The 27,500-nt window shown below is 46.7% G+C and overlaps 2 protein-coding genes across 2 annotated transcripts in view; one reads left to right on the forward strand and one right to left on the reverse strand.

The window, feature by feature from the left end:
• Window positions 1–27,500, forward strand: part of nbeab (neurobeachin b) — a gene marked incomplete in the record, with an annotated part of 132,497 nt that overhangs the window by 61,155 nt on the left and 43,842 nt on the right. Inside the window, 2 exon segments of the mRNA XM_030380861.1 lie at window positions 870–1,016; window positions 6,809–6,945. Of these exon segments, the coding sequence (XP_030236721.1) occupies window positions 870–1,016; window positions 6,809–6,945 (284 nt within the window).
• mab21l1 (mab-21-like 1) lies at window positions 7,707–10,016 on the reverse strand. Its single transcript, XM_030381891.1, has one exon. It carries the CDS (start codon window positions 9,602–9,604, stop codon window positions 8,525–8,527), a length of 1,080 nt encoding a protein of 359 aa, XP_030237751.1. The 5' UTR covers window positions 9,605–10,016; the 3' UTR covers window positions 7,707–8,524.

Here is a 27,500-nt window from a genome sequence, read left to right on the forward strand (position 1 = left end):
GAGTGGATCGTCTGCACTTTGCCAGACGATGAAAACCAGATTCCTTTCTCCTTGCTTGAATGCACTTATTGTCACACTTGAAAGCATTTTGACTTTTATTTCCGGATATCTCGCAGAGAGCTGATTGGAATCTGTCCCCCGGTCTTCAAAGTGTGGCCTTTAAAAGATTGGACGTTTGTTTTTGCTCTCTTTGTCTTCCACGTTTGATTCATATAAAGCATGGGGTATAGTGTAGTGGTTAGGGTTCTGTCTGCAGTCTACCTGGAGGCATTAATTAGCAAGATCCCCAACGACATGCCCCTTAGAGTGGTGACATTCACCATGTTTCAACATAAGATAGCACTGCCTCAAGAGTGTTCTTGAGGCAAATCGGGGCCATGAAAACGCGAATCATTGACGTCGTTATTCAGGGATTTGCGATCGCCATTGGTCTTATTCGGATTAAGTACATTCAACGGTCAAACTTTCCCACAGAGCTAGGGTAGATGTTGCACCGCGCAAATCGTTTTTTCCTCTATATTAGAAAAAATCTATTGTAACAGTTCCCCGTAAAGGTTGGGTATGGGATTTGCGAAACTCCAGCAGATTTGGAAAATTATTTTGAAAACTCAACTTACTGTCCAATGCCACTCGGTGGGTCTGGAAATCATTGGCTGGAGTTTTTCGAGCCCTGCCCATTCCACAGATGATTGACTTGTTTAATTTTCATGTCAGTACTTCTAACTCAGTGGCTGTAAGTGGGTTATGATAAGGATTTCAAGTAATTTTGCAAAAATGGCCAAAAAAGAGAATTCCATACCCAACCTTTAAGTGACAAGAGTGTTCGGATGAATAGTATATTTAAGAGATACATTTCTTGTTTTCCACAGCCAGGGTGGAGGATGGCCAGCTGAGGTACCAGAAGGCCCTCCGGGGGGCCACGGGGTCCTGCCGGAGCCCCGAGACGGAGCTGATGCTGGAGGGAGAGGACGATGTGGTCGGCCTCCTGCAGGAAAAGGACATGGACAACCTGGGAGGTGAGGAGACTCTGGCACCACCATCGTCTTCATACACCGAGTCATCCACCTTTGTAATCACCGCCATCGTCTTCATCACCGTCATCGGCGCTTTCATCACCACCAGCGCCGACGTGACCATCATCCACGACCGCCACCGGCTCTACCATTACCCACCATCATCTCCTCGTCCACCGCCAGCACCTCCATGTTGAAACACACTTGGGAGAAGCAAGTTCAACCGGCTAGGGGGCTAAGTTGTACTGAGTTAGCAGCACAAGATATAGCACTATACCAGCTTGCGGTGGTCCTATGCTACACGTCATACCGTCACTTTTTCTATACATTGTGCGGTCTGTAACATTGTCTCAAAGATGGTTTTCTCTTTGTTGGTGTGTCTGTAGGACCCCATCAATAAAACCAAGCTAACTTTTTGTTACCGGACCCACACAATGTATATATATACAGGTTTATAAACAGTTTGCATATAAAGATACATTATTGTAAAAAAAATTAACTATTGACGACAACGTGTATATTATATATCTGAAAGAGAAGGGCCCCCGACTTAATATTCACAGAATATCTAGAATGTTACCCAGCTATGGGAAGGTATTCGTTTAGGAATACTGTACATTTCTTTTTTTATTTTATCTTCATGCAGCATGTGGTGTTTCATCTGGAGGGAATTGCTGCGTTAGCCTGAGCCATCTTGTTTTGGTTTTGACGAGCACGCTCTTATTTTGCTAAGCTTTGGGATGTTGGTGTCCCGGCGGCTTCCTGTGCTGTTCCTCTTCTCTGAACTCGAGTTACGGCAAGAAGACGGTCCGTGTCCCGATATGTCATAACTTTGAAACTCAAGAAAACTATTTTATGGTTACAATGAGAGGATGGATGTGGAGTAAATTGAGGACAGATGAGTCCGTTATTCATATTTGTATTTAATTATATACAGTAAGTGGACTACACAATACTGACTAATGCATTAGCTTATGGGGTAGGCCCATTTTCATGGTAATATAAAAAACGATTTGAATAAATATATTGTTCGAGCTGTTTAACTGGGATATGTATTATGACAGTAATACATTATGAAAGTATATCTATTAATGGTAAAAAAAAAAATCTCCTGGAGCACCATGTCTTCAAATCAGTTCTACTTATCGCTTCTTCTTCCTGAAGCCTACTAGAAGTACTTCTTCTGTCCAGTGGTGTACAGTACCATACATTCTTCTATATGGTTAGTATTTTGGTATTTCTACCACCCATTATTTAAGATATCCTTTATTAATATCTTTATTTGTATTATATTTTCAAAAGCCGTTTACTAAATGTATACTTAGTAAGCAAAAGACTTGGTAAACAACAAAAAAAAAAATACACAGGACACAGTAGGATAAAACATCACACTGCTCTTTTGTAAATATGAGTCTTAAGAAGTGAAATAAAACAGGAGACAGACCAGGCTAGCCTGCGAGCCTCTTCAGGCCAGCTGGCACTCCATTTGGTGTTTATCCAAGTCTTTGGAACGGAGAACGAGGCAGGGTGGCTCTATAGACCCTAGACCCTGACCAACCCTGGACAAGGACCCAGCACCAGAGAGAGAGAGAGAGAGCGAGAGGGGGAGAGAGCGAGAGGGGGAGAGAGCGAGAGAGAGAGAGGGGGAGAGAGAGAGAGAGAGGGGGAGAGAGAGAGAGAGAGAGAGAGAGGGGGAGAGAGAGAGGGGGAGAGAGAGAGAGAGAGAGAGAGAGAGAGAGAGAGAGAGAGAGAGAGAGAGAGAGAGAGAGAGAGAGAGAGAGAGAGAGAGAGAGAGAGAGAGAGAGAGAGAGAGAGAGAGAGAGAGAGAGAGAGGGGGGGAGAGAGGGGGAGAGAGAGAGAGAGAGATGGCTTTGTCTTCTAGTGATGAAGTCTTTTCACTGGAATATATTAGTCAGGAATGGCAGCTATCATAAATCCCTGGAACATTCCCGATGTTCCAATATCAAGGATTATGAAGCAGCAAATGAGCTGCGAGAATCCCAGGGAACCACATCAATTTCGCTGTTGTGACAAACACACACACACTGACACACACACACACACACACGGTTTTAACATACACACACTAATACCCAACCAGCAGAGCCCAAACGAAGGCCACTCCATCCATCGTGTGCATTAAAGTGTATTTGTTAGCATCCTAGCATATGCTTGTGCTCTTTTTGAATGGATTATTGAATGTAATAATTGATCTGCGTGTTGTCATCTGGCTACACTGTCATTTATTGTACGGTGCTGCACCCAGTTAAAAAAATCCTTGGAGGCAGCCAAACCAAGGTGGTGTTGGGATTTTTTCTGTCCTCAGATATGCGTGTGCACGGTGTTACAGGTATGATACTTGGATTCTCTGGGATAGTTTAACACTCGTTTTCCAGCTGTGGAGGTCTGGATAGAATGTAGCATGATTTCTGTTGTGGCGTAAAACCATGTGTGTACTTCTACAACCGTGTGTGTGTGTGTGTGTGTGTGTGTGTGTGTGTGTGTGTGTGTGTGTGTGTGTTGAGGGAACAGTGCACGGCCTGAGAACGGATCTCTATTTTTATCTGGAAACCCCCGACGATGTACAGCCGTCATCCTGGCCGTGTCCCGGTTCTCCAACAAAACTAAACTAACAACACAAAATGACTTAACAAACAACACATTTCATAAAATACTTATTCTTATTCTTATTCTTATTCACACACACACACACACACACACACACACACACACACACACACACACACACACACACACACACACACACACACACACACAATATATATATATAATCTCTTAGACGCCTGCATGAACACGTATACACCCATATACTAGTAACTATAGTTCGTCGTCTATATCAGTTTGAATGATCTCCTAAACTAGTCAAAGTAAGAATAAAATAAATTAAAAATGATTATTTATTCATTTTTTATTAATAGATTATAGTCATAAACATCATCATCATTGTAGTCGTTCTCAAATCCCTCCCTAAGAATTTTGGACTATTTTTTTTAGTGGAGGTCCAGTTCTTATTCTCCGCCACTGGGGGCGCTCTGGGTGCGTGGAGCTTGGCCCCGGTGTTCAGTGTGTGTCTAATCCCAAGCATGAGTGCTCTTAATGAGAGATCTGGGACCAGATCTCTGTCAACAGGAGACATCCTCCTGCCAAGTGCCGGGTCAAAACCCCAATGCTGCCAAAGGGGGCGGGGCTTGGAAGCAGAACCGGGGTTGGGGGGATTCTGAGCTCTTGGGCTGGCGTCTGGGGTCCCTGCAGAAACGGGGGATCGGCGAGCTTGGCATCAAATGAGTACTTTGGACTCGTTACCAAGTAATGACTCTGGTAAATTTGAAGCTATGGTTAAGGGGAAGAGACGAGTGGCTGGTTTTCTGTGTAAAACCTCCATGAAAACATATGCGACGGTATTTGTGGATATGTTGCTATTTTTGAGTTTAGATTGTAATTAACATGACCATAATTCACTTTGGAAAAATATACAATTTATTTTTAAAAGAAATGGAAGGGCATGGCTTAAAACATTTTCAGTGTCGCATTTATTGTTTTAAAGAAGTGAGTTTGAAAGAATTGTTGTTTTAAGGAAGAGAGAATGATTTGAGGTAACAACTCATGCGAATGGGTCATAAACTAAAGAACAATTACAATCATATGTGGTTTATTTCTTAGCCAAATTGGGATATTCTAGCTTTGTTTAATGACACATAGTCTTCAATTAGTGTATTCATATTAGGCCTATTACTAGGAACTGGTCTTTCAGTTCCCTGATGCCAAGTGCAGAACCGCTATCATAATTCGACTTTTCCAAGAATGCTCTGCGTCCCCAATTAACGACCAAGTTCTACTGCAGCCTAAATCAGTTCAGATGCCAAAACAACCATCAAACGTTGGGTTCCTCTCATACTCTTACTTTGTGCGAGTTGTTTTCGATTGATCTATATTACGTGCCTCGGTGTGTTTTTTTTAACTATTTAGTAGGCCTATTCTTACATCTATGAGTATGACATGTTAATACACAGAGTAAACGGTGTGTTAACGTGTTAACACGACATGAGGACTATGAGGGGTCACACATGGACTCAATAGCACCCCATTCTTACTCGAAAAAGCGGAAGGGAACACATTCGAAACATGTAGGCCTATGCCTATAATTAATAATGACTATGCTGCGCCTTTTAAGACGTGCCTATTGTGATGAAAGAAAAAAGGGCATGATATGTGTCGTGAGAAACTTAGGAAAACACCACATGTGAGTATTTAAAGTAAAAACAAAAACTGACATAGGCTACAAAGTAAAAGCAGTCAAAGGCAGTAGGCCTATATTGGCCTAGAACTAATGAACTTTCTGTTTACCAATTCTTAGCGTTTAAACATGTAAATAATGGCCAATCTTATACTCAATCACACATTTATTTATACACGTAGCCTATTTCCTTTTTGTCATGTAAATTTCAAGTAAACATTAATACTTCCGATTATTTATGAAGAGTCCTATAAAGGGGTGATTACACTTTAATCCACGTATTGCGCGCAGACCTCCAGAATCACTCTAATAAATAAATTAATGCAAGTTTCAAGCTTGTGATGATCACGTGAGTAAGGATTTCGAGGGAGCTTTTATCACAGAATATTTCAGAAATATTATTTGTTATAGGCCTATGATGTATTATTTGTAATTTAATATTCAGTTTCAGTCTTCATGTCATTTATATCGTGTTTATATTGTATTATTATACCTCAGAATTAAAGAAAGCATAGCCTATAATTATTGTCTTTATTATTGTCTGTCTTAAGGCTACTAATGAAACTCTTAATTTCTAACCACACATCTTAATTATCAAATTATGTCAAATTATTTTTTACAATAGAAAAGAAAGAAAATAAGCATTTTAACAACTAGCAGCAGCCGATGCCCTACTCCCAGTAACACGCATTGTTGGGTGGGGATATCAACAGATAGGAGAGGGTTTCCAGTAGATCCCCTGCCCTAGAAACCATTTGAGGGTCTCTCGGGGACCCCGCGGCTCCTGTAGCTACGGAGCGTAATTGGCTGTGGGACGCGGATGAAGATGGATGAGACATTAAAGGGGCTCTCTGGACTCGAGGAGATCGATACATATCTCGATGTCGAGAGCTTTAGCACCGGCCCGGACAAATCACTAGGGGGACAGATTTCTGGACAAACATCGAGGATGGGAGATAGAGAGCGATAGAGCGATGGTGGTAAAGAGAGAGAGAGAGTGGGGTTGAGGGGGAGAGACGGGGGAGATGAAGGAATGGAGAAGACCTAAAACGGTGATGGCTATCAGCTGATCAGTGTCAGAACTCTGTCCTAAATAAAAGGCAATTTAGGCAGTTAACGGCAAGAGGGCGGGTTGCTATAGACCCAGAAGGCTTGTGCGTTTAAACCCATTGCTTCGCCTGTTGTTTTTAACTAGGCTACACTTCCCGTGACTTGATCAGTAACTTTATGAAGGAATTACTTGTTAAGTTATAGGCCCATTTGTGAGGGTGATCGACAGGCCTTTAGCGCAATTAGGAAAGGCAGTCGGCCCAGTTGTAAATATATTTGTATGATCAATTCATTCATAAATCCACAATTTAAACTAAACGGAACGGACAGGGTGCTTTTGCAATGAAGCCATATAATAAAAACCGAATGGCTTGTTTTACTGGAAGAACTTGGGCTAATCATATAGTTGACCATGATAATATGTAGGCCTATATCATCATAATTCCGCCCCGTACTGGAGCTCCGTCTGAACCCAGCTCGTGTGTCTCAGGCCCGGTGGTGCTGAGCAGCCCTGCCCGGCTGGTCTGCCCGCTGCTGGAGGTCAGCGGGACCCTCTCCATCTCCACCTCCCAGATCTGCTTCGAGGTGGACCAAGACGACCCGGCCTTCGCACGGCTCGACTCCCAAGTAGGTCACCCCCACAAAGTTGCATTCATCCACATGTAACCGATCATTATGGTAACGGGGGTTGTCGACGTGTTCATCCAATCAGCCGAATTGGAAATATGAACGTAGACGTTATGTCCTTCTTTATTTTCTAGAGGTAGGCTATGAGTGCGTTTGTATCCAGGGGACAGTGCACAGACGCTTGTGTTTAAGTCTAGCCGAAAGGGAACACAATCCACGTTGTTCCAATGGTGGACTGAGTAGCCTAATGCAATTATTCAAATCGTTCTCCTTAAATAGTTGTACGTGTTTAAGTGGGCTGCAAATAATAAGACAGTTTAGGAATATACCGTGTTTTGCTTTTCATGCATTTGTGAATTGTTTGTTCAAATTTGGGTTGTATTTCCCTAGTTCGGGGTTCCTCGGGTCGTCCCGTCTAGCCCTAACCCAGGCTGACCTGCAGGCCGAGGTCAAATATATATGTCGACATCTTAGGCCATTATTCCACTTAAAAGGGCAACATTGTTGTTGTTTTTTCTTCTTCACGACGTTGAATGGTTGATTGATTCGGTTGGTGAAATACAGCGATAGATGGAATAATTATTCATACGAAAATTTTAAATTTTTCCATGTTACAGTTTTACGAGAACCCCCCCCCCCCCCCCCCCCCCCTTCTAAAACCAACCACGGAGAGCAGAGACCTAAACCAGAACCGAACAGCTGAAGGCGGTGTTTTAAGGAATTACAAATGCTTCGTAAGGAACCGAAATAGGACACAAATATAAAACAGTTAGATTTATTAACTCTTTAAATAATATCAAAGACAGAAATAAAAAGAATAAAAAGAATCAGATCACAGATGTAATAATAATCCAGTGTATTTCAAGTGCATTTTTCAATTAGACTGTAATATATTCTCTATATATTTTCTTCTTTTTTTTGTTGTATCACTTAGGCCTAAGAAAGGTATATAAAAAAAAACATAAAAGCTCGAGTACTTTAAATAATAATAATTCAAGTAAATTCATGGAATGCTTTAAATGTAACAGGGTTGGCCTTCTATCAAAATGTAAACGTTAAGCATGAGAAACAGGCGAGCCAGACTACCAGGTATAAATTAAAAAGGGTTTATATCACAAGAAAGAGAGGCCGAGGATGAGATTTCCAAACAGGTGGAGTCTATAGACGGGTCACAGAACAACATTCACAATCTCAGACCACTGGCTCTACAATCTATGAATGTATTTACAGTAGAAAATGAACAGTGGGTGTTTTAGTTTGCTTGTAATGTTATATTAATAGAAATCACGGAAAAGCTCAACCAAAAAGTATATTCGGCTGATCTTTTTCTCTTGCTTTACAGATGATGGCAACACAAACAGAGAAAGAGCTGTCTTTTTTTGTCTCGCCAACATTAAAAAATATATTTTTTTCTAATCGATCAAATGTTAAAAGAGGAGCTGTTTGAAAAGTAAAAAAACGCACCAATTATGTCTACTTTTTCTGTCCCCCAAGCCTTTTGATTATCAACCTATAGAAGTCAAGTCTCTCTCAAAAGACCAGAGAGTGTGTGTGAACGGTCTTTGCTTTTGATTTTACCTCAGAGTTTCTCCAAGCTCTTGGGGTTGGTTAGTATCTCTCTGGCCAGCCTCCACGTCTGCTTGGCGGCGTTCTCCAGCGCGGAGTGGGGCTTGCCCTGGAACAGGTCCAGGCTTGGGAGGAAATAGTGCGGACACCTCCGGCACTGCAGACACGAGATCAGCTGCAGTAGGATCCCGTTCAGTCGGTCCCCGAGACAGCTTTCGTCCCAGTCCGACTCCCGCGGGTGCTTCTCGCACTCGTACGACACCAGCGTCTTCATGTGGTAGTTGTTGAGCGGCTGGCCTGGCAGCTCCAGGTGGCGGTCACGCAAAGTCTTCAGCATCGAAAGACACTTCTTCCGACAGCCGCCCAGCAGCAACCGGTTCTCGGCCTCGGCGAACTGCAGCACCCAGGCGTCGCTCTCCGCCGAGCTCTGCTTGCCATTCAGCGAGTAGCACTCCTTGGATAAGAGGTTGAAGCCCTCCGCCTTGACCTCGGCCACCCGGTTGGGCCCGGGCCACGGGATGTGCGGGAGGGGCCAGTGCGCGGCGCTCCGCGGCCAGATGCCCGTGCACTTGAACGCGGGCGTGATCTGCACGATGTAGCGGTCCCGTATTCGTAACTTCACCTCGCTTGTGTCGGCCACCATCTTGACCACGTCCCGGTAGCTGCACTTATCCACCGCCTGCGCGACCAGCGTCTGGAAGCGGGAGCGGATCTTGCGCGCCGAGAGGTAACCGGAGGCGGTGATGAACTCCACCCAGAGGGACATGCTCCTCTTGCGCCCGTCGCTCAGCTTGAGCACGGCGCAGCCCGGCAGGGAGCCGTCGTCCACGAAGTTGAACACCCCCATCTGGTTGAGGTAGAGCACCACCTCGAACTCCGTGGGGGATGTCACCTCCATGCCCTCGAAGCGGTTATCCATCTCGCTCAGCGAGCTGATGAAGCGCGGCTCCTGCACCTCCACCTCCTTCAGGACGTCCGACACCACCTTGCACACCTCCCGGATGGTCTTGGAGATGGCACCCTTGCGGGACTGGCATTTCTCGTTGTAGTATTTGTTGAGGTGGTACACGAGCTTGGCCTGCGCCGCGATCATGTTGGGGCAGAGATCCGGGTTGTACACCGGAGTCTCGCAGTACGCCGAGGGATCCAACGCGGCGGTTTGTACGGGAGCCAATTTAAGAGAAGAAGGAGGTCTATCTATGTAGAAAAAATAACAACCGCGCAGTGAGAGTCCAAACGAGAACAGGGGAACGGCGGGTGTGCTGCGGGATCACGTATACTAAAAAAGAGGTATATGGTTTAAATCATGCACGCGTGGAAATGGACCCGTTGAACCGAGTGCTAGTAGTGCCGCTGCGATCGAAAGTGCATTTCAACTCTGGGATTTAAAAAAAATTACAGTCGGACTAAAACATGTTTTGGTTTTCCGTGCTCCTGCTGATGGCTTCGCAGCGTCCGCCGTGAGAGCGCGCAGTGTGGCGTGTGCGCCCTGGAAGCAGCCTGCCGGTGTGTTTTAGAACAGGGACACACACACACACACACACACACACACACACACACACACACACACACACACACACACACACACACACACACACACACACACACACACACACAAATTCACATTGGCCTACACACACACACACACACACACACACACACACACACACACACACACACACACACACACACACACACACACACACACACACACACACACACACAATAAGGGAGGGCTTGTGAGAGCGGCATCCAATCGGAATCGGATTCGTCACCGTTTCCAGTCGATCGAAAACAAACGGATCGTCGGCGGTCGGGTCCGAATCCAAATCGTAGACAGTGAAGGTAGATGTGTGTTCGGGAGCCGAGGTTCAGCTGCTCATTTCACCTGGAGAGAGAAACAGAGACAGAGCGAGATGGGGGAGAACCGCGTTGTTCCTGCTTCAGATGTGGATTTTATTTTGAAGTCTGTTCTAGCTTCTTAAGAGCTGCCGTACAGTGGGGCTGGGGATCGGTAAAGTCCAGCCGTCTTTTAGGAATAAAACGATTCGGATAATAGGATAATATTCATTATTCAGTCTGGTTGTTTCTGTGGGTTATTTTATGTAGCCTATGAGATGTTATTACTCGTGCACAATTCGCCTGGGATTTAACTTTATTGAGGGGCTTATGGCTAGACTTAGGCTATGTATCTTTTATCGCCTTAAGACTGGATCTTAATTAGCTTTAGGTATTTTTCTATATTTTTCTATTAGGTCTAAATTGAATAATGGACGGCAAGAAAATAATCCTGACGTGACCCATTTAAGGCCTTGCCGTTTCTATGGGGAATTACGGATATTGAATAATCTATTTGGCATTTTAACTTAAATGGTGAGGCCATTTATTTTGCTGAAAAAGAGAGGAGATTGCTGAATGTCTTTATGTGCAGGTCTAACATGGGGAGATATTTATAAGGAGCCTGCTTAATTGTCAGTTAATAGTGAAATGGCTCTGAGCTAATTGCGATGCTCTTTTAATGTCTGTTAGCCTACTATTTCTCTTCACAGACCATATTTAATGCATTTGACAATAACAAAAACATATATATATATATTGTATAAATAGTCGATACACTATTGCTTAGCCATTTCTTTTTATCACTCGTTTCCAACCTTGTTTGAGAGTTAAATGTGAATACTTGATTAAATTCCTTTGATTAGGTCTCAAACTATAATATGACCTATACAGTGGCTGCTTAATTGTTACGATTTTAGTTTTGATGAATATCTTATTTTATTTATTTATATATTATAATATACTATTTTAAATAGAATAATGCAAAATAATTGAATGTCCATCTGATTTTATTTCTCAATCACAAACACAAGAAAACGAGAGACTGATATTAAAAAGTTGGAATTGAGATTTGTATCTTAAATTAAATCTCACAATATTTTTACAAAATGAATTCGAACCGTCAGAGCGTCGAATTGATCACAATAGGTTGAGTAGACTATTTAATAGGTTATGCAAATAGGGTTTCCACGTTTCTAAATGGTCAAAATAACGATTATTATTACACAATTGACGTAGGCTTACGAAATTATTTAGTTATCATACCATTATACCATGTTATACCATGGCCTTCAGATCCCACAGGACGGCTATAGGTTCCCTATATAGGACTCTGTGCGTTAAATTGAACGCGCTCATGCCGCTCGTTACCACCAAAAGTCTTTGAAGACTATACTTCAAAATACAATATAATAAAGATGTTGCTTGCATCGGATGAGAAACACAAAAGCTTTTACAACCGCCTCCGTGCTAAAGTCGGAGGAGCACCGCACCAGACATGATGGGGGCCCACCGCGGGGGTTCTGGAGCACCCCGGTATAGATGGATAGGTGACTGCCCATTATCACTGCGCTTCTGTCAGCTCCTCGCCAGCTCCGCCTCAGACCAGTTAGCGCTGTTACCAGGCAGAACCGCAGATAGGGCGAAGTGCTAATTGTTAAGTTAAATATATTGATAGTTGTGAATTACAATAAGGTAGAAGCGGTTGCTTCTAATGAACAAACGATATTAAAAAATAAATAACAAATAAATGTTGTTGGCAGTGCACTATACTGTGGTTTTTATTTAATGTTAAATACCCCATTCACAGTACACTCTTAAAATGTCTGTTTTCTTTAAGAAATGGAGCAATCTTTTCGGAGATGGAAAGACAATTGTGTCACATGGTCTGCTGTGTTGAGCCAGAGCCTCTTTGTGTGCTGTCCTCTATCTTTTCCTCTTCTCTCTCTCTTCTTTCTCTTCTCTTTATTCAATAAAAAGCATCAGTGTGGACATATTAACGTTTACTTTGAAAAATGTAATTCAATCTGTACAAAAAACTAAATTAAAATATAAAATATTGACAAAATGTAGAAAGAAAGCCAGGTCTTGTAGGCTTACAGTGAAGTTGCAATCAGTTCTAGTGACATTTAGGCAGTTCATGTACAGTACATGTACTGTTGCATTTACAGTACTAGTTATTATGTCTACAGTACAGTCGATTTACAGTGCATGTAGGCCTACAGTGGCCTGTACAGTAACGTGCGGGCCTACAGTACAGTCGATGTCCATAACTTGTAACGGTTGCATGTACAGATTGTGTTGGGCTGGCTTTTCTTTTTCTCATAACAACGCGTCTGGGTATGATTGGCAGGAGGTTAAAGTGCGTCCCGGTTCTAGTTTGTTCTGTGTGGATTGGGTGCACAATCTGTCAGTCAGACATGAGCCTGTACCCTTCTCTGTAGCCAGACTCCGAGTCTGTAGCCTTCTCTGTAGCCTGCTATGGGTTTGTACCTTCTCGATAGCCAGCTATGGATCTGTACCCTCTATAGCATATGTCTGTACCCTCTATAGCATATGTCTGTACCCTCTATAGCATATGTCTTTGCCCTCTATAGCATATGTCTGTACCCTCTATAGCATATGTCTGTGCCCTCTATAGCATATGTCTGTACCCTCTCTATAGCATATGTCTGTAGCCTTCTCTTTAGCCATGCTATGAGCCTCTACTCTTCTCTGTAGCCAGCTACGGGTCTGATCCCTTCTCTACGTGTCTGTACCCTCTCTGTAGCATATGTCTGTACCCTTCTCTCTAGCCAGCTATGGGTCTGTACCCTCTATAGCATATGTCTGTACCCTTCTCTCTAGCCACTTATGGGTCTGTCGTACCCTCTATAGCCATATGTCTGTACCCTTCTCTCTAACCACTTATGGGTCTGTCGTACCCTCTATAGCCATATGTCTGTACCATTCTCTGTAGCCAGCGGGGAGTCTGTACTTTTCTCTACACTTTCCTCGGCTGCGTCTATATACCTTTCTAGGCTACAGGTTGGCAGCCAGTTTGCGTAGATGTTTGGACTATTACTTCCATTGTATCAAAATAGGCCAGTTGTTTTACTCTCTCGCTCTAGCTCTCTCTCTCTCTCTCTCTCTCTCTCTCTCTCTCTCTCTCTCTCTCTCTCTCTCTCTCTCTCTCTCCCCCTCTCTCCCCCTCTCTCTCTCTCTCCACCTTCCTCTTCTACTGCTTGTATCTCGGTCTTATTGGAACCAGACCGGGGGCTTCGTACTCCGAAACACAACATCCTCTCCTCCAGAACTACTCCCACTCCCTTTGGCGCGACTGTGAGCTTTAGGAGGAGGTATGGCGGGCAGGAGGAGGAGCTGGAGGGTGGTTCATAGGGATTATCACCTCCTAATCCAAAGCATGTGGTTAAACAGATCCTACAGTAACTCAACCTGCTCCTCTCATCTCTCCCTTCTCCTCTTTTCTTCTCTTCCGTTCTCTTCTGCTCTCCTTTCTCCCTCCTCTCCTTTCTTCTCCCCTCCCCTCCTCTCCTCTCTTCTCTCATCTCTTCTTCCCTCCTTTCTCCCTCTTCTCCCTCCTTCTCTCCTCTTCTCTCACCTCCTCCTCTTCGCCTCTCTTTGCCCTGCCTCTCCTCCTCCTTTCCTATCTTCTATTCTCCTCTTCTGTCACATCTTCAGCAGAATCCTCGCCACTACAAATCACACACAGACACACACACACACAAAGCTTTTGTTCGGTCCTCTCGGCCCCGACGGTCGTACCAACAGGCCTGAGAATCCCCCGGCCTGTGGTCATGTCGACGGGCGGCTTCTGCCGCGGCCATCACAGGCCACGTGTGTGTCTGACCCTGGCGTGGCGACACCAAGTTGTGTAAATCAACTCGATGACGCTGCCTCCCCGGACGGCTGCAGAGGCATTTGACCCCGGGTCGAAGCCCTCTTTGTCTCTGAGAACTTGACCCCACCACACGTCTTCGTCTCTCGCTTTTTTTGTGGCATATTCCTTTTTTTTTCCGTACTTTCTTTCTCTTTCTTACTTTCTTTCGCTCTCTCTTTTTCTTTCTTGTCTTTGTATTTCTTTGAGGCAGGCCGGTCTCCCCTCCTTTTCATTTGGGTGCTTGGGAGATGGTTGACGAGTAGTCATAAAGACGTCAGTAAATCAGAGGCGGGCCATGTTGCTTTTGTAACATATAGTGCGTTGTTAAATGGTGTCCTCGTTTACTTCATGCAACGCTTCAACTTGTAGTTAAGCTTGTTGTTGCTCCAGGATACATGTGTAAGTCGGTTGTTACTACAACTTTATGACCTATCGATCTACATACTGTTATACATAGTGAATACAAATTTGGCGGTTACATGTGTATTCCTTATTTATTTTATTTATTTTATGCATTTATATTTGTTACTTTTATAACATTGGACATATACTTTTTTTTGGTGTTAATGTATTGTGCTGTCTAGATGTAATTTAATATTACGTTTATAAGAAGATGATAAACGTAATATTTATCATCATTTAATTCATTAAATTAATTAATTAAATGCTTCCCCTGCAGTAGTTTAAAAATATTGCCCTTATTATAATGTCCACTTAGCTTGCTTTTATATAGAATTATATTCTCGCTATTGTCCCACATCAATGACAATAAAATAGCCTCATGCTATATGATGTGAAAACAGATTTGAACCCTGAATTGAGGCCTTTATAGTTTATGAGATCAAATATCCGGATTCATAATGATCAGATAACATTTGACTCCATGGAAGTTATAACAATCCTGTTAAACTCCAGACACACGCAGGCCTTTCTCCCTGCTATATAATCACTATCTGGGGGCAGTTTAGCCGGAGAACACAACCCAGGAAGGAGCCCCGGACCGCGGGGAAGAATGGCAGTGTACTCCCAGGCCGTGGTAATCCACGCTGGAGTTAATAGAAGCGCTACTGTCAGTCAGATTAGGAGGATTGCTGTAGAAATATGTCCGTCAAGCTGAGAAATAACACATTTAAGCCTCATGGGGAGAAGGGGGGGGGTTCTCATTCTCTCACAATTTCATTTGCCCACCAAATGAAATTGTCATTGAGTTGAGTTGATATTTTTTCTATATTCAGTAAGCAGAGCGTTTATTATTCAGCGCAATATGGCCGCTCGGCAGGTGGCCGCGGGGAGCCTCCCACCGAGGTGTCGCTCATTTGTTTTATTCTTGGCCGTGAATTAGCACCTTCCTTCTGTCAGAAGTCAGCGCGCGGGACATCATAGCCAGAGGCTCCGGGTCCACCCCCGCACAAACACGTAGACACACACACACACTAGCATGAGCGTGCACACACACACAGACACGTACACGCAGACAGACGCACATGCACACACACGCACGCACGCACGCACACACACACACACACACACAGACACATGCACATGCGTGCACAAGCACATGCACACGCACACACATGCACATGCACACACGCACGCACGCACACACACACACACACGCACACAGATACACACACACACACACAGACACATGCACACACACACAGACACATGCACATGCGTGCACACACACATGCACACGCACACACGCACGCACGCACACACACACACACACACACACACACACACACACACACACACACACACACACACACACACACACACACACACACACACACACACACACACACACAAGGCAACCCCGTTTTGCCGGGACCGCAGACTTGTTGGGACGAGGTCGGGGACAGCTGAACTTGGCCCACCACGGATACTTTCTCTGGGCGGGGATAAAAAGTGTAACCGAAGGAAATCCATTGATTAGCCCCGTGCCTTCTGACCCCTTCAGCCTCCCCCTTCTCAATACGGCATGCTTGTCAGCCCTTGTGATAAATTGCATGCATCTATTTGCATAAATTTAGCATTAGCGGCCCTGGCAGTTTTGTATGCCAAAATAACGACCCAGAAAATGTGTTAGGGAACACAGAGATTACAACTGGCGTCGCCCGTGTCTCATTTGAGCCTGTATTTATTTAGCCTACAGAAACATTTCGGGCTTCCCAGGGAGCTGTGAAGGTGCTGGGGCAGCAGATTTTCCCCACTTTTATGATGTAGCAAACCGCGGCGCTGCATGGTACATGACAGTGCTAAGGATCGAGCGTGTGTGTGTGTGTGTGTGTGTGTGTGTGTGTGTATGTGTGTGTGTGTGTGTGTTTTACTTCTATTGTCTCTTCATTTGTTTTATTCATTGCCGCTGCGTTGTCGCAACGGCTAGTCCCCGCGTCCCGCACGGGGGATCATTTGTTTTTTCGTATTTATTCTTCCTCCTCTTCCTCTTCCTCTTCCTCCGTGGCACTCTACTGGGCGCTGCCGTGGCGACGGTGGCGTGATTAATCTTAATGACCGCAAGACGTCGGGCGCCGTCTAAAGGTGGGCGAGGTAATCATCTACCCACTGACCCGCGACGCTCATCTTCCTCTTCCTCTTCCTCCTCCTCCTCCTCCTCCTCCTCCTCGCTCACACCCACCACCCTCGTACTCTCCCCGTTGCGGCCCTCGCCCTCCACCCACGTCACCCGCCGTCCGCAATACTCCAATTAATTTATAAACCCCATCAATCCCAAACGTCACAGCGACGTCTGCAAACACGAGCAGACACAGAAACACCAACACAAAGAGAATGGGGGGGCGGGGGACTGCGGTAATCAAACGCCAACAGGGGAGGGGCGGGGGGGGGGGGGGGGGGGGGCAGTGATGAAATTAGGAGGATGTTGCCCAAATAAGGGTTGAAGGGTCCATAAGTGCTAGTGGATGAGATGTGGGGGGAGCCGGGTGCCAACTGTCAACACTGGGCTAATGATGACAAATGTCCCTCTATGCAGATCACCGCTGCAGCTCTGCTAGCTAGCAGAGGGAGAGAGAGCTGGGGGGGGGGGGGGGGGGGGGGGTCACTGCTGTAGCAGCACTACTGGCTAGGAGAGGGTGAGGGAGGGAGGGAGGGGGGAGGAGGGTAGAGGGGGTCAGAGAAGGGCAGTGAGGGAGAGAGAGGGAGAGAGGGGGAGATAGAAAGGGTGGATGAGAGGGGGGTAGAGAGCCAAAAGGAGAGGGTTGGATGGAGAGAGCAGAGAGGGATACACAAAAAGAGATGGAGAGAGGGGGAGTGAGAGGGAGAGAGCAGAGATAGGTCGAGAGGCAGAGAGAGATAGATGGAGAACTCTGAAAGAGGAAGGGAGCAGTATATATAGAAAGATAGAGGCGAGATAAATGGAGGATTCAGGAAGAGAGACCTAGAGGAAGGGAGCAGTATATATAGAGAGAGAGATGGATGGAGAGTGCAAAGAGAGACAGAGAGATGAATGGGGCAGCAGGTATAGAAAGAGAGAGATAGATGGGGAATCCAGAGAGAGACGGAGAGAACGGGAGCCATAGATATAGAAATAGTGAAGGAGAGAGCTAGATAGATGTATCATGCAGAGAGAGACAGAGATGAAGGGAGCAGGCTGGAAAGAGAGGAAGAGATGGAGAGGGAGAAATAGACGGACTATATTTAAGAAGAGTCGCCTGAGAGGAAAATAGAAGTGGTTCTAACCAAGCGGCGGTTTATAATTAGCTTCAGCTGAAAACATCTAAACCAGCAAAAAAACAGGATATTTTTAGACCATAAGAACAGACCTAAGGGTCTGACAATGTTAACTGGACTTTATTGATTTAACTTTGACTAGTAGAACAATGAGTGTCTATGCAGTGATATTGACTCCATGCCTTTATATTTCCTCGGTATATCACTCATGTTAGGAGTGTTTTCCTCTGTGTATCACTCATGTGAGTTAGGAGTGTTTTCCTCTGTGTATCACTCATGTTAGGAGTCATATCACTCATGTTAGGAGTGTTTTCCTCTGTATATCACTCATGTTAGGAGTGTTTTCCTCTGTGTATCACTCATGTTAGGAGTCATATCACTCATGTTAGGAGTGTTTTCCTCCATCTATCACTCATGTTAGTAGTGTTTTCCTCCATCTATCACTCATGTTAGGAGTGTTTTCCTCTGTATATCACTCATGTTAGGAGTGTTTTCCTCTGTATATCACTCATGTTAGGAATGTTTTCCTCTGTATATCACTCAGGTTAGGAGTGTTTTCCTCTATGTATCACTCATGTTAGGAGTGTTTTCCTCTGTATATCACTCAGGTTAGGAGTGTTTTCCTCTCATGTTGGAGGCAGTGTAGCTATTTATACACCAGCTATCCACAATGTTAACTGGACTTTATTGATTTAACTTTGACTAGTAAAACAATGAGTGTCCATCTATGACTCATGTTAGTAGTGTTTTCCTCCATCTATCACTCATGTTAGGAGTGTTTTCCTCTATGTATCACTCATGTTAGGAGTGTTTTCCTCTATGTATCACTCATGTTAGGAGTGTTTTCCTCCATCTATCACTCATGTTAGGAGTGTTTTCCTCTGTATATCACTCATCTTAGTAGTGTTTTCCTCCATCTATCACTCATGTTAGTAGTGTTTTCCTCTGTATATCACTCATGTTAGGAGTGTTTTCCTCTGTATATCACTCATCTTAGTAGTGTTTTCCTCCATCTATCACTCATGTTAGTAGTGTTTTCCTCTGTATATCACTCATCTTAGTAGTGTTTTCCTCTGTGTATCACTCAGGTTAGGAGTGTTTTCCTCTATGTATCACTCATGTTAGCAGTGTTTTCCTCTATGTATCACTCATGTTAGGAGTGTTTTCCTCTGTATATCACTCAGGTTAGGAGTGTTTTCCTCTCATGTTGGAGGCAGTGTAGCTATTTATACACCAGCTATCCATCAGAGCTGAGAGCAGAAGGCTGTGAGTTCCTCGCCTTCATCGTCCTCCTCACTAATAACGCAGCGGCGTACAAAACCAACGGTATGTAGGACGGGTTTCAAACCCAGCGTTGTAGCAGTAAGGTATAAATCTGCTCTGGCTTTGTCGCATCGCCAGGCCCCCTCCGCAATAAAAGAGCAGAAACCGCCGCCAGATCTCCCCAATTTGTTGCATGAATGGCTTCTGAAAAGGGGTCCCCTCTTCAGCACAAAAGGACCCTCCTCTTTGTTTGGCCCCATCTGTGTGCTCTGGTGGTCGGTGTGTGTCGAGGGAGGTGGGGGGGCAGAGGGGGGGTGTGTGTCCCCAGCCGCGAGGGGCAGTTGTTTTATGGACTCACTCAAGTGGCATCGGGAGTTCATAAGTTGGTCGGGGTCTTTGTGTCGCACAGCTGACACGTGTGAACCGACTGGAGCATATTGACAGATCATTTCCATTAATGAATGGCACCGGGGGCAGGGGGGGGGGGGGGGGGGGGGGGAGGTGAAGGGGGGGGTGGGTGGTGGGAAGGCTGGGGTGGTGTGAGGGTGGGGGTGGGATAGGGTGGAAGAAGGGGTCTCATTTACGGCTGTGATTTATGTGATTTGTACTGCGATTCAGGACGAGCTGATGGGAACTGTAAAAACAAACACACCTTCAAAGAGAGAGAGAGAGAGGGTTAAGGGGGGGGTGGAGGGGGTCTTTGACCGCCCAGTGGAACGACATGTGACATCAGAGCATGCATTACGTCAACATTCAAGCTAGCATTACCAGTTAGTAGCATCGCCGTTAGCAGTAATGACAAGTTCGAAGTTCGAGTCTGAGGTCTGGGGAGAGAACGGTCCTGGGCCTCCCACAGTTTTGTCTCTCTTTCTCAGACAGCATATCATGTTGTCCTTTGTTACAAAGTACGAAACAAAGCATTTTTTTATTCAACTGTTGGCTAGGTTCATGTGACAAACGTGTTGAGAAGTTGTGAAGGTCGCTTCTCGTTCTGCGTAGAGATTACACTGTTACCCTCATCCTACATTCACAAACAGAGAACACATATGCGTGACACACACACACACGCACACGCACAGACAGACACACACACACACACACAGACAGACACACACACACACACACACACACACACACACACACACACACACACACACACACACACACACATGATGACACCACATGGTGGGTATATTCAGGCTGCCATTTTGTCCCCCCCCCCCCCACGCCTTCTTCCCCCAGATGGAGGGAGAAAGAGATCGAGCAGAGAGAAGAGGGGTGGGGAGGGGGGAGAGAGAGAGAGAGAGAGGGAGAGAATCCTCACACCCCCGGAGCGAGGGATGAGGGAACGAGAGACAAAGATGGCAGCAGAGACACTTTGTCCACTTTGATTAGTTCTGGTGGGGCTGAGCGGCGGAGGATATTAGTCTGTTAGCGTAGCAGACGGGGGCCATGTCACACTCCTCTCACACCCGCCCAGCATCCACCACCACCACCCCCTCAGCCGCCACCCCACCCAGCCTCCCCTAGCTCCACCCATCACCCAGCCTCCCCTGCCTCCACCCGAACCAACCCTACCGCCACCCCACCCATCAACACAGCCTCCCCCTCTTCCAACCCGGCCGTCACAACCTCCACCCCTACTTGCACCTCCATCCGTCCTCCCCTACCTCCACCCCGTTCCGCCCTCCTCCACCTCTGACACAGCCAGCCTCCTCCACCTCTACCCTAACCTCCTCCACCTCCACCCTAACCTTCTCCACCTCCGCCCTAACCTCCTCCACCTCCTCCCCACTCAGCCTCCTCCACCTCCACCCTAACCTCCTCCACCTCTACCCTAACCTCGTTCACCGCATCCTAACCTCCATCACCTCCTCCCCACTCAGCCTCCTCCACCTCCACCCTAACCTCCTCCACCTCCACCCTAACCTCCTCCACCTCTGACACACCCAGCCTCCTCCACCTCCACCTCCACCCTAACCTCCTCCACCTCCACCCTAACCTCCTTCACCTCCTCCCCACTCAGCCTCCTCCACCTCCACCCTAACCTCCTCCACCTCCACCCTAACCTCCTTCACCTCCTCCCCACTCAGCCTCCTCCACCTCCACCCTAACCTCCTCCACCTCCACCCCACCCGGTCTCAGACAACCAAAGGGGGCAAATGGGTAAAGAAGGCAATTGCCTATTTTACACGGTCATTACCATCACTCACGCGCGTTACATGGTAGGTGTGTCACAGCTGTAGCCCAGTTTAGCTCCCTCCCTCACATTTACATATCGCCGCGGCTGCTGTTTGTCGTCGCGTGGAGAGAGAGCGGGCCATTTTGGGATCCTCGGTGCGTTTGATGTGTAGAAATTAAGGAAATCTAGTTTGTTATGCTGCTTCCAACGGAGGGGAGTTATCTGTCAGGGATCAGCAGTCTCAGCTGTCCCTCCAGAACCTGCAGTCTGTCGGACTAATTTAGCACAACCAGCCGATGTGTTTGGATTGTTTGTCTGTTTGTGTGTGTGTTTGTGTGTGTGTGTGTGTGTGTGTGTGTGTGTGTGTGTGTTATTTTTATTTCTTATTCAAATGTTTATCGGTGTGTGTGTATGTGTTGGTGTGCTTTTACTTGTATGCATGTGTTTGTTTGTGTTTTTTATACTTGTGTGTGTGTGTTTGTGTGTTTATGTGTGTGTGTGTGTGCATTTACTTAATTATACACAGACTTGTGTGTGTGTGTGTGTGTGTGTGTGTGTGTGTGTGTGTGTGTGTGTGTGTGTGTGTGTGTGTGTGTGTGTGTGTCTGTGTCTGTGTGTGTTGGTACTTTCATTTAAATATTTATGGCCTTGTGTATTGGCTTCTGTGTCAACCCTTTTTTTTTTTTATCTGTGTGGATATTAAAAAGCCATAACCATAACCATTATCATTCTTTATTTTCACCTCACTTAAATCACTTTAACCTCCTCCCTCTCTCTCTCTCCCTCTCTCTCTCTCTCTCTCTCTCTCTCTCTCTCTCTCTCTCTCTCTCTCTCTCTCTCTCTCTCTCTCTCTCTCTCTCTCTCTCTCTCTCTCTCTCTCTCTCTCTCCCTCTCTCTCTCTCTCTCTCTCTCTCTCTCTCTCTCTCTCTCTCCCTCTCCCTCTCCCTCTCTCTCTCTCTCTCTCTTTCTCTCTCTCTCTCTTTCCCTCTCTCTCTCTCTCTCTCTCTCTCTCTCTCTCTCTCTCGCTGCCCCTCTCGCTCCCCAATCCTCAGTCCCAACTCCCCTCCTCCCCTCTATCTCTCCCCCAACCCCGAGCACCCCTTCCCCTCCTCCCCTCTATCTCTCCCCCTAACCTAAACACCCCCTCCCCTCCCCCCTCCAGCAGTAGGGCTCCAGAAGGTGGAAGAGAGGAACAATATGTGTGGTTGTTACTGTTGTTGTTTGTCTCCTGCTGAGCTGGCGCCTGGTGGACTCATTACCGCCTGTCAGCTGGCTGCTCTCAGTGCGAGAGGGAGAGGAAGTGCTGCAGGAAGTAGTTCTCTCTGCTTGGGAGGATGTTCCTGTCCCGAGAATACGAGGGCCAGGGCGAGGGCCCCCTGCGTGGGGACTCCTACACCGTGTGAGTGTCTCTCTCTCTCCCCCGTATTAGGGAGGCGGGTGAGGTCAAAGGCCCCGAGGACAGTGAGGGCTGAGGGGGTATGAGGGTCGAGCGCTGGTGAGGGTACGTGTGAGGGGGGTGAGGATGAGGGTGAGGAGTGAGAGTGAGGGGTGCACTCTGAGTCAACCCCCCTCTAATGAAGGGGGATCAGGAGTGTACAGAGGCCCTAATACGAGGCGTCAACGAGGGGAGGAACCAGGTGACGCTATCCGCTCCTGTAATGGATGATTGACAGGCGTGGGCGAGGGGGGGGAAGGAGGCGGGGCGGGGAGATCGTCTTGACGGCTGCCTCGCCTATCCTCGACTCCCTTGATCACCGTGGCGACGGCTCTCATCTGAGGCTAGCGTCTCCGGCGGCAGCGTCTCCGCTGCGAGCATTGCTTCCTAATTTACACATTTAACACTTTTTTGTTTTGCTTATTTGCAATTCCCTTTTTTTTTTTTTTCTTCTTCTTCTTCGTAGTCGTTGAGCTACTCTCTGCGGGTTACTCTCACAGTTTTGTGTGCACTTACACACACACACATGTACAGACACACACAGTGGCATGCACGCATCGATAACACACACAGATGCACCCAGATCCACACGTACACATGCAGAGGCACAGACAAACAATCGTATCTGCACAAATACACGCACTCGCACACACAGAAACACACACACACACACATATTCATTGATACACAGATGTGGCCACACGCAGGCACATATAAACAAACGCATCTGCACAGATACACACACACACACTCACAAACACACACACATGCATATGTACAGATAAACACAGATGTGCACACACACACACACACACACACACACACACACACACACACACACACACACACACACACACACACACACACCAACATGCTATAATCACCTACCCGCACACACAAACACACACACATCCCTATACACACAGACACACAAAAAGATGCACAAAGATGTGCGTGTGCACACACACACAATACACGTACACGTACACAGACACACACTCTTTCCATGCCCGGTGTTTGCCTTGAGGCCATGAGCTAATTCCAGCCTCCATAATTGCGGTGTGTCTTACACCTGTCTGCTATTAATTCTCCCCTGTCTCTCATTCCCGCCTTAATGAGATATTTTTCTAATTATTGTCATTATGCCATTTTCCGTAATGAATTTGATGGATGTTGTTGTTATTGGAGTATTAATTGTCTGTAATTAGAGTAAATGTGACGTTAAGTTTCTGCAGGCGGTGGAAGAATTGAGTTTTGTTGTATAAACTTAAAAAACGTCTCTAGCTGTTTTGGAGACCTTGTCGTTTTTCTAGCGTTTGATCTGCATGTTCCCGCCCTTTTGCTGGTTTGAGTTGGTGTCAAGGAGATGGTGGTTTGGAGACAACAGAGGGAGCTGGTCCGGTCACCAGTGAATAGTGCCCGGCTTGTAGCCATTTTAAGACCATTACAGCGGTGAAAAGACACACAATGGCAGCCGCTGGCTTTTGTTTCGGCCTGCCAGTGGAAACCAAACATCCCCCCCCCCCCCCCCCCCCCCGCGCTCTCTCTCTGTCCAAAGAAAAGGTGAAAGAGCTTTTTCCTATACTTCCATTTAGAAAAAAGAAACCCTAGCTTTTCAAAGGGAATTTATCATAAAAATCTGTCATTGTTGGAGACTCAGCTCAGAATCTGCTAGAGGGAACGTTCTAGATAGTTGTGATTGTGAATAACCCTGGCAGACACTGGATTTCAATCCAGTTAGGAGTTCATGGTGGAGGGGGTGTCTAGGTTTTGGTGGCGGAGTCTTTCTGGTTGGTCGCTGATGGGACCTAAAAAAGCTCCATATGCTCTTCATGTTCCGTTAAGATTTGCGGTAGTGTGTGTGTGTGTGTTGGACAGTTAGGGGGTTGGACGGGTTTTGTATATACGTGTGTGTGTGTGTGTGTGTGTGTGTGTGTGTGTGTGTGTGTGTGTGTGTGTGTGTGGGTGTGTGGGTGTGTTGGAGTGTGAGTGGATGAGGGAGGGAGGTGTTTGTGTGTGTGTGTATTGAAGGGTTAGGAGGTGAGGAAGGGTGTGTGTGTGTGTGTGTGTGTGTGTGTGTGTGTGTGTGTGTGTGTGTGTGTGTGTGTGTGTGTGTGTGTGTGTGTGTGCGTGTGTGTGTGTGTGTGTGCGTGTGTGTGTGTGTATTGAAGGGTTAGGAGGTGAGGAAGGGGGGGTGTGTGTGTGTGTGTGTGTGTGTGTGTGTGTGTGTCTGTTGGGGGGTGAGTGGAGGTGTGGGACCTGACGCTGTGGTTTTGCCGTCCTCTCAGGTGATGCCAATTACCTGAAGCAGGTCACGCCCCCCTCACCTGCTACCCGTGTTTGTGGCGTCGTTTGGTTAGTCTGTGCATGCCTCTCACCGAGAAAAACAACCTCGCATTTAATGTCCTTCCTCTTCAGGGGACGTACCTCAGACGCAGGTGATGTTCCACCGCCCGATGTGACATTAAAGAGGGCAAACAGGGCTTTACAGGGGGCCGAATTCAGGTTCAGCGAGAGGGGCCTGGAGGTGCAGACAGAGGGCCCCTATGTTGGGGAGAATAGCAAATAGGGCCCTATGTGAAGTAGCGGGTTATTATATCAGCTCGAGGGGTCTGTAGGATCTTAAGGTGTAGGGGGCCACGTGTGAGGTCCAGGGGCCGACGGGGCCCAATGTGAGGTAGAGAGCCGACCTGGGCCCTATGTGTGTGGTGGAGGGACCCACAGGGCCTGCTGTGAGGTATAGGGGCCAACGGGGCCCTATGTGAGAGAGAGGCCCCAACAGGGCCCTATGTGAGGTATAGGGGCCAACGGGGCCCTATGTGAGAGAGAGGCCCCAACAGGGCCCTATGTGAGGTATAGGGGCCAACGGGGCCCTATGTGAGAGAGAGGCCCCAACAGGGCCCTATGTGAGGTACAGGGGCAGACAGGGCCCTATGTGAGGTATAGGGGCCCTATATGAGTCAGAGGCCCCAACAGGGCCCTATGTGAGAGAGAGGCCCCAACAGGGCCCTATGTGAGGTATAGGGGCCAACGGGGCCCTATGTGAGAGAGAGGCCCCAACAGGGCCCTATGTGAGGTACAGGGGCAGACAGGGCCCTATGTGAGGTATAGGGGCCCTATATGAGACAGAGGCCCCAACAGGGCCCTATGTGAGGTATAGGGGCCAACGGGGCCCTATGTGATTTTAAGGGAACCACAGCGCCCTGTGTTATGTAGAGGGAGCGGCAGGGCCTGGTTTTGTACATATAGTGTCCACGAGGGCCCCTATGTAACATAAAGCGGCCAATAGGGGCCCATGCGATGCGGAGGGGCCAACGGGGTCCCGGAGGTGTACATATCAGGGTCTTCGGCGGGCTGGTTCACATGCTGACGGGGCTTTGAGAGGATGACAGCCGTTTAACTCCCAGGACCTGCTCCTCAAGTGCCAGCGCCCCGGCTCCTCTGGAATCCTGTTAGCAGCTATAATTACAATTCGTGTGCTCCCCGATCGCTTTGAACAGCCTCTGGGAGAGGGGAGAAAGAGCAGCGAGGGGTGCCGGGGATCCAGAGAGCTTCCCCCGCCTTCAGAGATCCTTCATTAGGGTGGAAAACACCCCTCAGACGCCTTAAGAGCCCCGGACTAATGTTCCCTGGCTCCCTATTGTGTCACACCCCCTATAGACGCCACGGGAGCCCCCTTGAACCTTTCAGTTCAGTTCAATTGAAAAAACACACATGTGTGCTTTTTGTTTTAAACGTGGATTATAAATGATTAGGACAAATGTTTTGGGATTTATTGCCGTTGGCTTTATTTGTTATGAATACAGGATGTGTTTAACGTGCACAGTGCAGAGGAGGAAGTTCATGTTGGACGTGATGTTTAACCCTGCGAGTTTATTGTTTTTCCTTCAAGGTAGCACCACGTTGTTGGTGGGTGGATGAAGTGAATGCCAAAGAATGTATTGGGAACAACAAAGAGAATCAGAGAGAGATTCAGAGAATGGCAGTGGTGGTAGAAGGAGAGAGAGAGAGAGAGAATAAAAGGCTAGCATAATGCCTAATAGGTGCTTTAGTAATTTCTGAGTTTTCGTAGCTTAATCTGTTCTGAAAAGCTTGCGAGAAGAAAGGCCTTAAATGGGCCTCAGTATTAATTTGATGTGACTCCTCCACAATGAAGACCGCAGATCCCAGAAAGCCTTTCTCCCCGCTACCCTCTTTCATGGTGCCCGGCCCTCTGAACTTTCTGCCTAAATATTTCATTAAACCATCTCCTCTAAGCCTCTTTGGTATTCTGTTGCCAACGCCGGCCTCAAAATGCTTCTTCTTACGGCGCAGTCTGTGCAAAGCGAGCTCATAGAATCTGTGGAACTGCCTCTCTCTCTATTGTGCGACCCTCAAATTGATTTGGTTCAATGGTGGAGAGTTGTTTTATAAAAACATACACACACACCCTCTGGGTAACCCGATCCTCCTTCCCAGTTAGGTTTATGGATCTCGGGTTTAGTTCATGGATTTTAGAAATGCTATAATCAATTGTAATCTAGTGTCCCTTTTGTGGAATCAGCTCATGAATATAATCAATATTAATTGAGGATGAATTCGATTTCGATAGCTGAAAAACTAAAAAAACATGTTTCCCCTGTGAAGTAGCGAACCAGCTGCCTTTCTGACTAGCGTGTGATTGGTCAATGGCCATTGTTTTGTTTTTCTCTCCTGTCTAA

This window comes from Gadus morhua, chromosome 16, assembly GCF_902167405.1.
Source record: "Gadus morhua chromosome 16, gadMor3.0, whole genome shotgun sequence".
NCBI classification, from domain to species: Eukaryota; Metazoa; Chordata; class Actinopteri; order Gadiformes; family Gadidae; genus Gadus; species Gadus morhua.

Bases quoted from the DNA above. Each gene is read 5' to 3' on its own strand.
- mab21l1 (XM_030381891.1), bottom strand. From the start codon at position 9,604: ATGATCGCGGCGCAGGCCAAGCTCGTGTACCACCTCAACAAATACTAC.